General features: G+C 41.8%; 1 protein-coding gene across 1 annotated transcript in view; it reads left to right on the top strand.

Moving 5' to 3' along the window:
- The window catches only part of SCN8A (sodium voltage-gated channel alpha subunit 8), a 205563-nt gene that overhangs the window by 107607 nt on the left and 85341 nt on the right, over window positions 1-12615 (top strand). Inside the window, exons 6-8 of the mRNA XM_071221042.1 lie at window positions 1755-1846; window positions 10949-11170; window positions 12249-12312. Of these exons, the coding sequence (XP_071077143.1) occupies window positions 1755-1846; window positions 10949-11170; window positions 12249-12312 (378 nt within the window). The remainder of the gene's footprint in view (window positions 1-1754; window positions 1847-10948; window positions 11171-12248; window positions 12313-12615) is intronic.

Here is a 12615-nt window from a genome sequence, read left to right as displayed (position 1 = left end):
GCTGGTGTTCTCGGTGCAGGCATGGGTGGTTGTACTCCTGGGTGTTAGTGTGACAGTGCAAGTGTGAGTGTGAGCACAGCTGTGCGAGGGATTCGTGGGTAAGCATGTAAGGCCGTATGGGCTTATGGCTGTGATTCTTGCTTGTGAGGGCCTTTTGTGCAGGCACTGAGAGTGGGGTTCTCTGGGAGCAGGTAAGCAGAGGCTTTGCAGCTGGGGAGAAAGTAGGAGATGATTTCCCAATGACACTCGCTCGTGTTTCCTGCCTCCTCATAACGTTGACCTCGGTTTGCACATTTATCCCTAGGGGGCTTCGGTGAGGACTTGAAATTTCATGGGTGTATACCTTAAACTGAAAATCCACTTTCTTGTAATTTCATGAGGCTGATCAGTTGCTGTAGACTTCAGGGCACATTTTAGAATCAAAACATGAGTAAAGGTCTCCAAACTGATTGTTTCCTAAAGAATTACTGACCAGTATGTCAAACTATTGCTAGAGAGCAGTGTAACTCCACATTGGTATACTCGTTGCTCTTGCTAATTTCTGTTGTTGTAACAATGAAAATGTATCTCTGGGAAACTTAGCTAATGAAGGGTGAGTTGTAGCAGACTTTATTATTTTTATTTCCAGGTTGGGAAAACACTTGGAGGTTTGGTAGGGTGTAAGGGTGTTGTGTAGACTGTATGTGGGTTTGGGGGTGTGCGTGCAGGTGTGTAAGAGGTTGAGTGTACGTATGGGTCTGAGCATCAGATAGAATGACGTATTTGAACTATAAAATGTGAGTGAATGGTATGCATTGAATATTTGGAACTGGAACTTTGACTTTCTGTTATATTAAGGTAATTTCTAGCTTTCTAGCATTAAGAAAATGAACATATTGGTGTTCATTTGAAATTTAAGTGTCCTTGCTTGGCACAGAGCTGGTGATAAAATGGGCATTTGCTCTCAGGATTTGGATTTTCCTGAGCCCCACTTTTGTATGTCACAGGCCAAAGCCTCATCTGTCCGCATGACTGCAAAGACATGCATACGACTTTTGGCTAAGTCATGTGTGCAGGCATTTAAACATTTTTGCCGTTGTCAGCTAAGGAGTTATTTTAATGGATATTTGTTTTTATGGGGCTCCTGTACAGAAACTTGTCTCCCTTTCCTAAGAAACTGTTCACAAAACTTGGGGACATAAGCCTCTGATATCTCCCAGCCTTCCTTTTTATTAAAAAAAGTGAACGGCCCGAGAGTAGTCATTCTGGTTCTGACCCGCACATCACAGTGCTGGCTGAGAGTCAGCCCCAGGAGTCTCCTCGTTGTATCATTCTTTCAAATATGCTTTTAAATTCTTCTGCCCAGTTTTTAAAAATGTGTTTCTTGAATGTTTATATTTTGAAACTTTTCTTTTTTCAAGGAAAAAAATGAAATCATAGCTTGTTTATAAGACCCTTTCTTCCCCCCATCCTCACACCCTCGCCCAGCAGCACCATTACAAGTTAACTTTGGTTTGATTCTGCAGGTATATAACAGAGTTTGTAAACCTAGGCAATGTTTCAGCTCTGCGCACTTTCAGGGTACTGAGGGCTTTGAAAACTATTTCGGTAATCCCAGGTAAGATGGCCCGGGTTTGGTGTTAGGTGTTGGGTTAGGGCCCTGACGTGACGTACTGTACTTTTTGTTTTGTTGTGGTTTTGTTTTTTTTCCTTTGGTGTTTGTGTTTGTGTCTGTGTTTGTCATTTGTGTCTGTGTGTGACCTCCCTTACTACAGATATGTGACAGAGTTTGTGGACCTGGGCAATGTCTCAGCGCTGAGAACATTCAGGGTTCTCCGAGCTTTGAAAACTATCTCTGTAATTCCAGGTGAGAAAATTTAAACACATGACCGACTTTGCCTCATCTTCTCTCTCCCTCCTTTCATTTTGTCCACCACATCCTAAAGCCGTGTCAGCACAGATGATATGGCCTTGCATTGCGCATGTTTTTACTGGGAGACATTCTCTGGGAGGGCCCTTTGGTCCTCAGGCACTTTCTCCGACAGTGCTTGCCAGGCATGCAGCCCCCATTCCATCCATGCTTTTGAAAAAGCACGTGCTTACGAATCACTCGGATCTTACAGTACCTGACAAAATTGTCACAGAGCTAAGCTGTCTCTTTGAATATAAATCATTTGCTTTCTGGCCTCATGGAATTACAGTAATCCTAACATTTGCCATCATTCCATTGCTTGTGAGTTCTAGGCTTCCTATTGCATGGTTTACTAATGGAATGTTACTCAAAGAATTGTACTTTTATTGTTACTGTGTTGATGGGATTATTTAATCACATAAGAGATTTACCCAGTTAACTAGTCCAGTATTATAGACAAATTTAAGAGCTTTTGAGTTGGGTAACTGAACCTTAATAATTACTGTTATCAGTAATTTCTATTGCTGTCGGTTTCACTAATAAGAACCAGTAGACATCTACTATGCATATATTCAGAGACCGTTCTCAAACATAAATGCCAATGAAAGCTTATGCAGGTGCTGTTTTAAAAAAAAAAATCGAAGGTAAGATAAAATTCATCTGAAGGTATGGGCAAACAAGAAGTACAGAAATTCGAGAAGGGAAAAAAAGGAATCAGTGGGTGGTTGAAAGGTAGTTGATTGACAATCTCTTTAAAATGTTTTCCTTTTTCTTTTTTGGCCCTGGTTGACCTAGCCCAGGTAGTTCTTAACCTTTTGAAGGTTTTGGACCCTTTTGAGAATCGGATCAAAGTTCACAGACCCCCCTGAAGCCCACCTATGGACCCCAGGTTAAGATCCCTTAATTTAGTTTGAATCCTTGCTACCTAGCAATACTGAACTATCTTTTTAAAGCCCAGTCTTGATGTCTAGGAGGAAAGATATTTTCGTCAGTCTTGGCCTGGGACACGCTGGCAGGGACGTGGCAGCAGTCGAGACTGTGTCGTCGCTGATGCAGTTGTGCTCGGGGGTTTTCACGGGACAGACCAGACTTTCCACCGCACTTTTGTGAAAGCACGGACGTGAAGGACACAGGCATCCTGTTCCTGGTGTCGCGTGGTTCTTCCCCTTGTGGCTGACTCAGAAACATTTCTCTTTCCCCTTTTTAACATCATCTAAATAGGAGGTATCAGAAGGAAACACAAAGGTTGACTCTTAGAGAGGACAGACTTAGAATGTGGTTTAACGAGAACCCCAAGGAAGGTAAACCCCAATTTCTCCACTTAGAGATTTGAGCCATGAATTTGTCCAGTAATGAGCCCTCCTAAAAATGAATTCCTTTATTTTAAGCAATGACAGCTTGCTCTTTTACAACCAGAGTTTGGGTGTCAGTTGGAGTATGTCCTTCTTGGCAAAAAACTACAACCCTCACTTATCAAAGTTTAGTTCCTAGTCATTTTAAATCCATTTGACAGCAAGTCCCGCTCATTCCCCAGGCAGCCTCACACAGCTCATTCACTCCTTAGGCGGGCCTTGTCTTATTTTTGAAGGCATCTGGAGCACCAAGTCTTTACTTTTATTTTTCCTTTGGTCTCTTTGCTCCTCTGTCCTCCTTTTAAATAGGATCCTATGTTTTCTGCTCACTTCCTCCAGCATGCTCCACAAGGCATCTGTCTCTTTATGTTCTTGTGATCTCAAAACTTCTCTTCCAGAATTAAATTGGAAAGCTGTGTTCTGTACACTAACTAGGGCAGCAGCTGCTATCTCTGATCTAGCTTTTAGCTTCTGTCTCTGTGCTGCATGGTTAACTTCTGACGACAGCATTACTGCAAGAGAGCTCTTGCCTGATGCCACTGTGTTCATCCTTAACACTCCGGTACTACGCACACAGTTCCTGGCCCATCGCGTGCCCCACACATGATTGTAGTCATCGCAGCTATTCTTGTAAAGAAGAAGCCCAAACCCCACGAAAGGATTTGTATCAAGATTTAGACATCAGCTGCACAGTTTGAAATAGATTTTTGGATTCCTGTTTCTAGAAGCACCCCAGATAAGCTGGCTTTGGGGGGTTAGCTGGGATGGAAAGTAACTTATAGGGGATAATAAAGCCAATACCAGTTCACTGTCAGTGAATGGTATAACCAATATTTGAATTAAAGTATGACTTTTAATTCTAAATTCTTTTTGTTCCCCATTCTACTTAGAGTTAGTAAGAGAAATCAGAGTACTTCCTTGTTTGGTAAATGATGTCTCCATCATGAGAGACTTTTGTCATCCCATATAAAATTCTGAACTTGCCAGTTGTGCTTTCTCCCATAGAGGGCTGTGGCCCTGTTCCTACCTGCCTGTTACCCAGGTCTCCTTCCAAGCTGAGAGCACCAGTGCATGCGTCAGGAGACCTGGGCCATCTCTTGATTGGAAATCTAAGTCATTTTAACTCCACTCCTGCAGAGCTGAGATATAGTTCCCTCTTCGTAAAAACTGTTGTTGTCCATACCAGGTTTTGTCATGGATCACTTCGGTGAAGTTGTTGCTCTCTTTACGTTCTCCTCTTCCCAATTTGAACATAGGTTTTTGCCAAAGCTGCCACAAACGGAAGTGAGATCAACAACAGAACTGACATAGGGCCTGTAAGATCTCATAAAGCTCTCCCAGGCCTCAACTTCCTTTATGAGAGTTTTCTCTTTCCCAGAAGCACTCACCCAGCTCACCTGGGATGATGCTGTCCTCCCTCTTAGCATCTTGGGTAGATACTCTGAATGTTTCGGGGCTGCTAGAACTCCCAGAGGATTGGAGAGTACAGTGCATCAGTGAGCTCCAGCCTTTTGCATAAGAGAAGCTGCAATTTAGAGCTGCCTTTTAGCTTAGAAAAGACCAAACCCACTTTCTCACCCTTTATATTTGCTAACTTAAGACCTGGGTATGTGTCATTCATGATTTCCATTTGGCTTCAGAGGACTTGACTTGGAGAACAATGCACATAAACTCTATCCTGAAACTTCAGGAGATCCTTTCTAAATATCCTTTGGTCTGTAATTTGCCAGATTCAACTTGACATTGAAGTGTTTTGTGTAGAAATTTGTATGTCTTAAAACTTAGTTTTCACTTTGTATTTATCTAGAACCTGGGTACAAAAATGAACTTCCAAGTGACTTTGTTAGAAATTTCATCTTCTGCATGCTTTGACTTCATGCCACCAGACTGCCAGGCCCAGCTGTAGGGTGGTGAACTCAAAGCAGGCGTCTCGGGTTTTTCTTAGGTAGTATCACTTAATGGTGTGAATAAAACCAGCCGGGAGGACTTCACTTACCAGTTCCTTTTCATTTCCATCATTTAAATGGTTCCCCCAAAGCACTGTGTCTTCTCTGTTCGTCAGCATTGATTTAATATCATTTTGTTCTCTTTAGAGTTGAGATTTCTTGATTATTCTTCCCTCGGGTTGTTTTATTTCTCTGCTTCATTTCTGTTACTTTCTCTCTTTACCTGCGGGATCAGATAGGAAGCAGGGAGAATGACAGGCCTTCTCCTTCCCACCCCAGTATTTGCACTTACGAAAGCATCTTCTTTAAAGTATACAACAGTTTCTAGTGAAGGGAGATAGAGAGTTAAACAGACTATATTCACTGGACTATACATGGCCCTCAGCCAAGACGCTTCTTCCTTCCACTGGGGTTGATAACTGTAAACAACCATGTTTGCAGCCATCAATGCCAGTTTATGGAGTTGACACCATCAATGCATTTCTAAAACTCCAGTCTTGTCAGCAGAGGCTGCCACGTACCAGTAAATGCAACCAAGTAAAAGTGCTCCCTGCTACCACCAACACAGGTCAGTCAATAAGGGCAAGAAGTTGCCAGTAGAATTTCTGACCGGATAATGTTCAAGAATGGAGAATGGCACCGCTCTGTCTGTGAAGACAAGCTGTCTTGCTTCTTCCACTGGCTCACAACATCACATACTAGACAGAACAAGCAAGAGACTGAAAACGGATTATCCCAAACAGAGCAGAATGCTCCTTCAAATGACTCCCACACAACAGAGTGTGCAACAGAAGCCACGTGGGGGCAAATTGGACAGCAGGAACTCTTGGAAAAGGCTAACATTAATTAGCACGGGGATGTCTGGGCAGAGCAGTGAATACAATTACTATAGATCAAGGAAAGACAGCTGGACCCAATGTACAGAAAGGGGAAATATCTGACTACCTGAGAGGAAGTAAGATATTTTATGAATTTTGAGAAGCAGGTGAAGGTCTACAATCTCTTGAACAAATAAATAAAGCCTGATTATGTGCTAAGTCCAGGGGAATCAGCCACACATAATGGGATCAAAATCTTCCACCATGGTGGTGATGCCATATTACAAATAAAGTAAATTTATATTTCCTAGTATGTGGCTCAGGTTGAGAAATCTAACTGGTCTGAAGGAACATGAGCTAAAACTCCCACAAAATTAACATCGGAACAGGCCTCCAGAACAGTGGCAAGCAGTGTTCACCCCACAGGAAAGAAAAGTTCCCAAGGAAAGAAAAGTTCCCCAATTCCCAGAGTCTGGTTTGGACCAGACGAACGCTAGGAGTACAGCCATGCAGGTCAACTTTTCTGCGGCAGATTAAGTCCTCTCAAGGATAGTTCTGTTTGTAAAACAAGACTACTTATTTTTTAGAGAGAGGGGAAGGGAGGGAGAAAGACAGGGAGAGAAACATCAATCAGTTGCCTCTCACACACCTCCAGACGGGGACCTGGCCTGCAACCCAGGAATGTGCCCCAACTGGGAATTGAACAGCGACCTTTTGGTTTGCGGGACAATGCCCAACCCACTGAGCCATACCAGTCAGGGCCACAGGATAGTTCTTGAAGATTCTTCAGAGCAAGAGTAATTTGGGAGAGACTTGGAGGCCACAGATTTACTTACTCAAGACTAGATTCAAGTCACAAAGCCTGACAAAAACTAAACCAGCCCTCAAATGTGGGCCAAATGGGATCCTGTGACTCTTCAGTGTTCTTCCACTTAGGGCCACTATGTTAAACTTCAGTTAAATTTTAGTTATCTTTTCTGAGAAAGCAATGTGGACAAAGGAGAAATACCAAACCAAGTGGATTAATAAGTAGAATATTTAAAAAGAAACAATGAACCTATCTTGGCTGAGGGCCATGTATAGTCCAGTGACAATTTATATTTAATATTGCCGGGTAATCGAGTGTTAACCTGGACCTGCAAACATTAAGCCACAACACCTCTTTTCTTCCTGTACTTTCCTCTAATTTTCTCCTAACGATCTGGATGAGAATCTTGGAGAGTAAACTTTATAGATGGCCATAGTTAATGTTATTTACTGCTTAATGAAGATTTGTTTCTCTGAGCCCCTCTGAAGTATAAGTAGCTGAATATAATTTCTAGCCCTAAGTTTCTACTTTAAACTTCTTGAAAGCTGAAAGATCTCTCTCCAAGGAGTTGATCTAAGTCTTAGATTTCCAGATACGCATTTTAATTTTTTTAACCTTTCTGGACTCATGTGTACAGATTTCTTTAGCACTGACATCTGGTTTGTGGAGAAGAGCTATTAAACCAGCTGATTGTGAGTGTTCAGGTCCGTCCCCAGGAAAGTGATAGTTCTCTGTATGGTTGGTATGTTAGTTGAGCATCTCTGGTTGCAGGATACAGGAGAGCTTCAAGAAATCTAATGGCTGCAATGTTTCAGGTTTTTGGAAGCCAGTGAAACCAGAATGTAGATCCAGAAAGCCCCAGGTCCCAGGCAGTGCTTTGTCCTCCTCTCTCTTCTCTCCATGTGTCTATTTCCTTACTCTATCTCTTAGCATACTAACTGCCTTTACTTCTCAGATGTACCCTGCTACAGTGACAGAATATGGCTACCACGTAGCTCCCAAATCTATATACTATCATTCCTACCACATGAAAAGACTGTCTCTTGTCCTGGAGGAAAGGAGCTGAATTTAAGTCACACATCTACCCTGCCATCTATAAGCTAGTAATAGAAGCTCACTTCCTGCAGACAGGGTTGCTGGGAGCCCACCCTTATGTAACAGGGGCTGGTTTGAGCCAGGAATTTCCTACTACTTGGGCTGGGACGGAACTGTCCAGGGGGCTCCTGGCCTGGGAGAAGCAGATTAGACCCATGCTCAAAGTGTATGTTTTTTCCAGTTTATCTATTTATATGACAAATGCATTGGTTTGACTATTTTGCATTACTATACACTTGTTACCTGTATAAATGACAGCTTACAGCTTATTTCTCAATCTATTTAAAATAGAAAAAGAAAAGATCATCTGGTGTTCGGATGGGTGATTGTCTGAACCATTCAGGAGAAATGGCTATATAAACACTTCATAAAGAAGTCCAGGAAAAGAAACTTTACAACCGCTCTTCAGTGACCTATTCAAGTTACTCTTTTTTTAAATCAGTCTTTGCCTCTGAACACTATGTAATTTTAGGAGCCTAGAATTGAATTACTGACTTAGTAGAATCCTGCTCCAACCCAGCCAAGTGTAATGAAGGCCTTTTCTACTCCTCAGAAGCTTGTGGAAATAAGTTCCATAACACTGGAACAATTTTTACTTCCTTATGGCTGCCTTCTATTTTATGCCACCAAAACCTTCTAACTTAGTGCTGTGATTATGACACAATTTCCCAGGGCTGTAGGAATAGAAGATTGATAGAAATTTTGACTACTTAATCTCAGACAGATATCTCTGTCCTATTTTAAAAGACTTCTAGAGAAGACTCTTCAGCTTCTCCTCCACTGCCCACTGCCATGTGTCCCCGTGTTTAACGCACTCTGTGTGTGAGAAAATGAGACTCAAAGGCGACTTTAAATTTCTTCCGAAACATGGTGGCTCACAAATCGTGGCTGAGCTGGGGCCCGGATTCCTGCTTTCTCGTCCCCTATCTGCTGTTCTTTTTGCACAGCCCTGTGAGGAGAAAGGGGCCCGGTTAGAAATACCCTGTATCCTGGAGCCCAGGAAAGCTCTTTCTAATCTCTTCGGTGGCAACATGGAAGGCCTGCTCCATAAGAAAGCGTAGGGCAAGAAAGCATAGGGCCTGGCACACGGTGCATCTCTACAGTCTGACTCTTGGCTTAACTTCTCTTAGATCCCTTTCAGGATATCTGTGGGAGAGAAAGAAAGTTTCTCATTCATTTACTCTTTCGATAAAAATATATTAAGTGCCTGCTTTGTGCCAGGCCCATCACTACTCTTACACTCATAGAAAATTCCATTTGACTCAACTCTGAAAATTCTAGGTAGTTACTGGCAAAAGCAGAGTCGTGTCATATCACCCATTAGACCATCATTGTCATTATCCCAGTCACATCTCTTTGAGGAAGGAGAGCTGACAAGTGTTGAGTACCAGGTAATGTAATAGATATTTTGCATTTATTATCTTATTTTAAACTTCACAACAATCCAGTGAGGTTGGTAGTGTGAACACTTTTTATAGATGAGTAAACTGAGGTTCAGACAAAAATGGTTAACATTTGAGTCGTGTACCATGTACCAAGGGCTGTGTTAAGTGTTTATATGAATCACGCTTCATCCTCAAGTCAGTTCTATGATATTCAACCATAATTATCCCTGTTATAGTAATGACAAATCTGATATCCCTGGAGGTTAAGTGTATTTATTGCTCAGGTCATGTAAGTGAGTGGTATAGCTTGATTAAAATTAGTGATTATCTACCCAGCCTCACACTTCAAAGCCAGGATAGAGAGTCCCTTGTATTTCCACCCAATATTCTTGCCTTCAGAAGTAGATTCCAGATGAGACCCCTCTCGAGGCTCACGTGTCAAGGCTCAGTGTCTGCCTCCTGCCCGTCCTGGTGCATTGGCACCCGGGAGTGCTCAGCACTTGCTGGCCACGTCCTGTGCATCCTCTGGTGTGTGGGAATGCCCAGGAGAGCCACGTGGACTCAGTTTTGACCCGAACATCATGAACCCACAGCCATATTTTTCTGCGTCTCCTATCGCTGACCTTCCCCGGTACAGCTAAGAAACCTACCTGCAGGTTCAAATTATAACCAGTGGCTTGCATGTAAACCTCAAACTTGAGAGGTTATATATTTTTATTGTGTTTTTAATCTAGGACAGCCAAAGGTCAGTTGTAGAGAATATATGTGATGCAGAAAAGGTGTATTTTTAAGTGGAAAGACAAACCATAAATACTCATTTGATAATAACCTTTTCAACACATTGGTATTTCCAGAGCTCTTGGGGAAATATTATTGTACCTTCTCACTTATTTTTGGTTTTTAAACTTCCAGTAATTCTTTTTCCAACCTGGAAGCCTCCTCAGTTCCTGGGTTTTCCATTTGTTTATTCAGCTAATATTTACTGAGTACCTGCTGTGGGCTAAGAACTATAGGTACAGCTGTGAACAAGACTGACATAGTTAATTATAACCACGATAAATGCCACAGAGGAAAGTGTGCGGTGCTATTAAAATATTAATAATAATGGGGGAGGGAAAAGAATGGTAAAGTCAGGAAACGCTTTCTGTGGGAGTTGATATTTAAGCTGAGACCAGAGGATAAATAAGAGTTAGACACAGAGGTCGAGGGATGTGAAGGGAGCTTCCGGGCAGAGGGAATAGCATGTAATATGAAGGACCTGAGGCAAGTAAAAGCTCCACTCCCACAGGGGCTGAGAAGCAGTCAGAGACAGGAAAGCACTTCTAGAAAGAAAAGCCACAAGTTGGAGAAGGAACTTTTTTCTTCTCTTTAAAAATTAGTGGCTAGCATACAACTGTAATTGAACAACAATAAAATTTTTTTAAAAAAATAAAAATAATTATTATAAAAAAAATTAGTGGCTAAAAATGGGTACTTCTGGGAAAATTAATAATGTTGCTGACCCATTGTTATTCTCATGGTATAAAAGATAAAGGGGCCTTATTTCAAGGGTGTTGCTATGGGGAGGAGTAGAAGCCAGTAGCTAAAAGGGAGCCTGGGGGAGGTGGGGAGGGCTACGGGGTGACTCTGATTCTGGGGGTTCTATCTCCTCAGGCCTGAAGACCATTGTGGGTGCCCTGATTCAGTCCGTGAAGAAGCTGTCGGATGTGATGATCCTGACAGTGTTCTGCCTGAGTGTTTTCGCCTTGATTGGGCTGCAGCTGTTCATGGGGAACCTGCGAAACAAGTGTGTTGTGTGGCCCATAAACTTCAATGAGAGCTATCTTGAAAATGGCACCAGAGGCTTTGATTGGGAAGAATATATCAACAATAAAAGTAGGTGGCCCCTTCTCTGCAAGAGGAGAAAGAAAAATCTGTCTCTAGTTTACAAGGTCAGAAGCTATCACCAGGCTGTAAAAAGTAGTTGGGCCCGGAAAGGGATGCCAGTGCTACTGAAAGTAGCCTTGTGAAGTTACTCCCTTTCTTTGAGGTAGGATTGTGTTCAGAAGCTCTCAAATATCAGCCCTTTCCCTACCCCCTTCTCTTGCTTTAAAACCAAAATGAAATGTTATAGCTTTGTCACATATACCCCTAAACCTTTGCTTTGAAAATCAGGCTTAGTAGCTTGATAGAAATCCTTTTTCCCTCTAGCTGGGTTACTGGAGATATTTAAACATGTGGTCCAGAATATACCTCGTAAGCTTTCCTAATTCTGTTGTACAAGACCTCAGCAATCAGTCTGGTCTAGGGAGTCAGGTAATCTCTAAGACACCATTTGATCCTATTACAGTTAAGGAGTTTTAATAATTTCATTTCAGGAACCAAAGCACTTGGGTCTTACACTAAGGAACAGTTGGTGTAGTAGTACTTCTATAAAGTAATGGGAAAGAGTTAATATCACTGTTAGTCACTCTTGAGGAAATAAAGGCAGGTAAGTAGCCATAAGAAAATGTTGCAAAAGGGGTTTCAGGGACACATGACTTAAGGGAAACATGCCTTCCAATTTAATATAGGACATGGTAACTACTGGTCAGTGAGGATTTCTAGTTTATCTGTGTTTAAGAGAAGTTACAAGGTAGAAGGATAAAGTTGTATAAAGACGTAAAGAATCAGAAAACTCTTTTAGACCCCTTTGATTCAAGTACCAGAACCTGGCATACAGATCTAGAGTACCAGTGTAAATGTCTGTGAAAAGGACATTGCATTAAGGGCTTTACAGGAGCCTTTCAATTTTTAAATATATAGAGCAAAATGATGGGAAAGAATTTTTATCAGGATTTATGGCTGTCAGAAAAGATTTATATGAACTAAAATCAATAACTGTTTCTGCTGGGACTAGTTAGGAACCATGTAACCTTATTCTCATTCACTTAAATCTGCCTTATTCATTTCCTGCCTCTTCAAACTTTTCTAGCAAATTTTTACACAGTTCCTGGCATGCTAGAACCTCTACTCTGTGGGAACAGTTCTGATGCTGGGTAAGTAGCTCACCTAATTTTATTCTCCTCCCTTCAAATAATGTTTCAGATAAAGATGGCAATATTTTCACTTTTCCTTGTGCTAATGTAGTAGACTCTAATTGGATCTAACATACTGGTTCTAAGGTATTTTCTTTAAAAATTGATTTAGCTACTTTGTTTCTTTCCTCTTTTTCCTCTTCTCTCTCTCTTTCTCCTCCTCCTCTTCTTCCTCTTCCTCCTCCTCTTCCTTTTTCTTCACTCCCATTTGTTGGCCTGGCTCTATAGATGATTGTTTATTATCCTCAAGGTCATAGAGATGAC

This window comes from Desmodus rotundus, chromosome 3, assembly GCF_022682495.2.
Source record: "Desmodus rotundus isolate HL8 chromosome 3, HLdesRot8A.1, whole genome shotgun sequence".
Taxonomy (NCBI): domain Eukaryota; kingdom Metazoa; phylum Chordata; class Mammalia; order Chiroptera; family Phyllostomidae; genus Desmodus; species Desmodus rotundus.
This window is presented reverse-complemented; position numbering and strand designations above follow the sequence as displayed.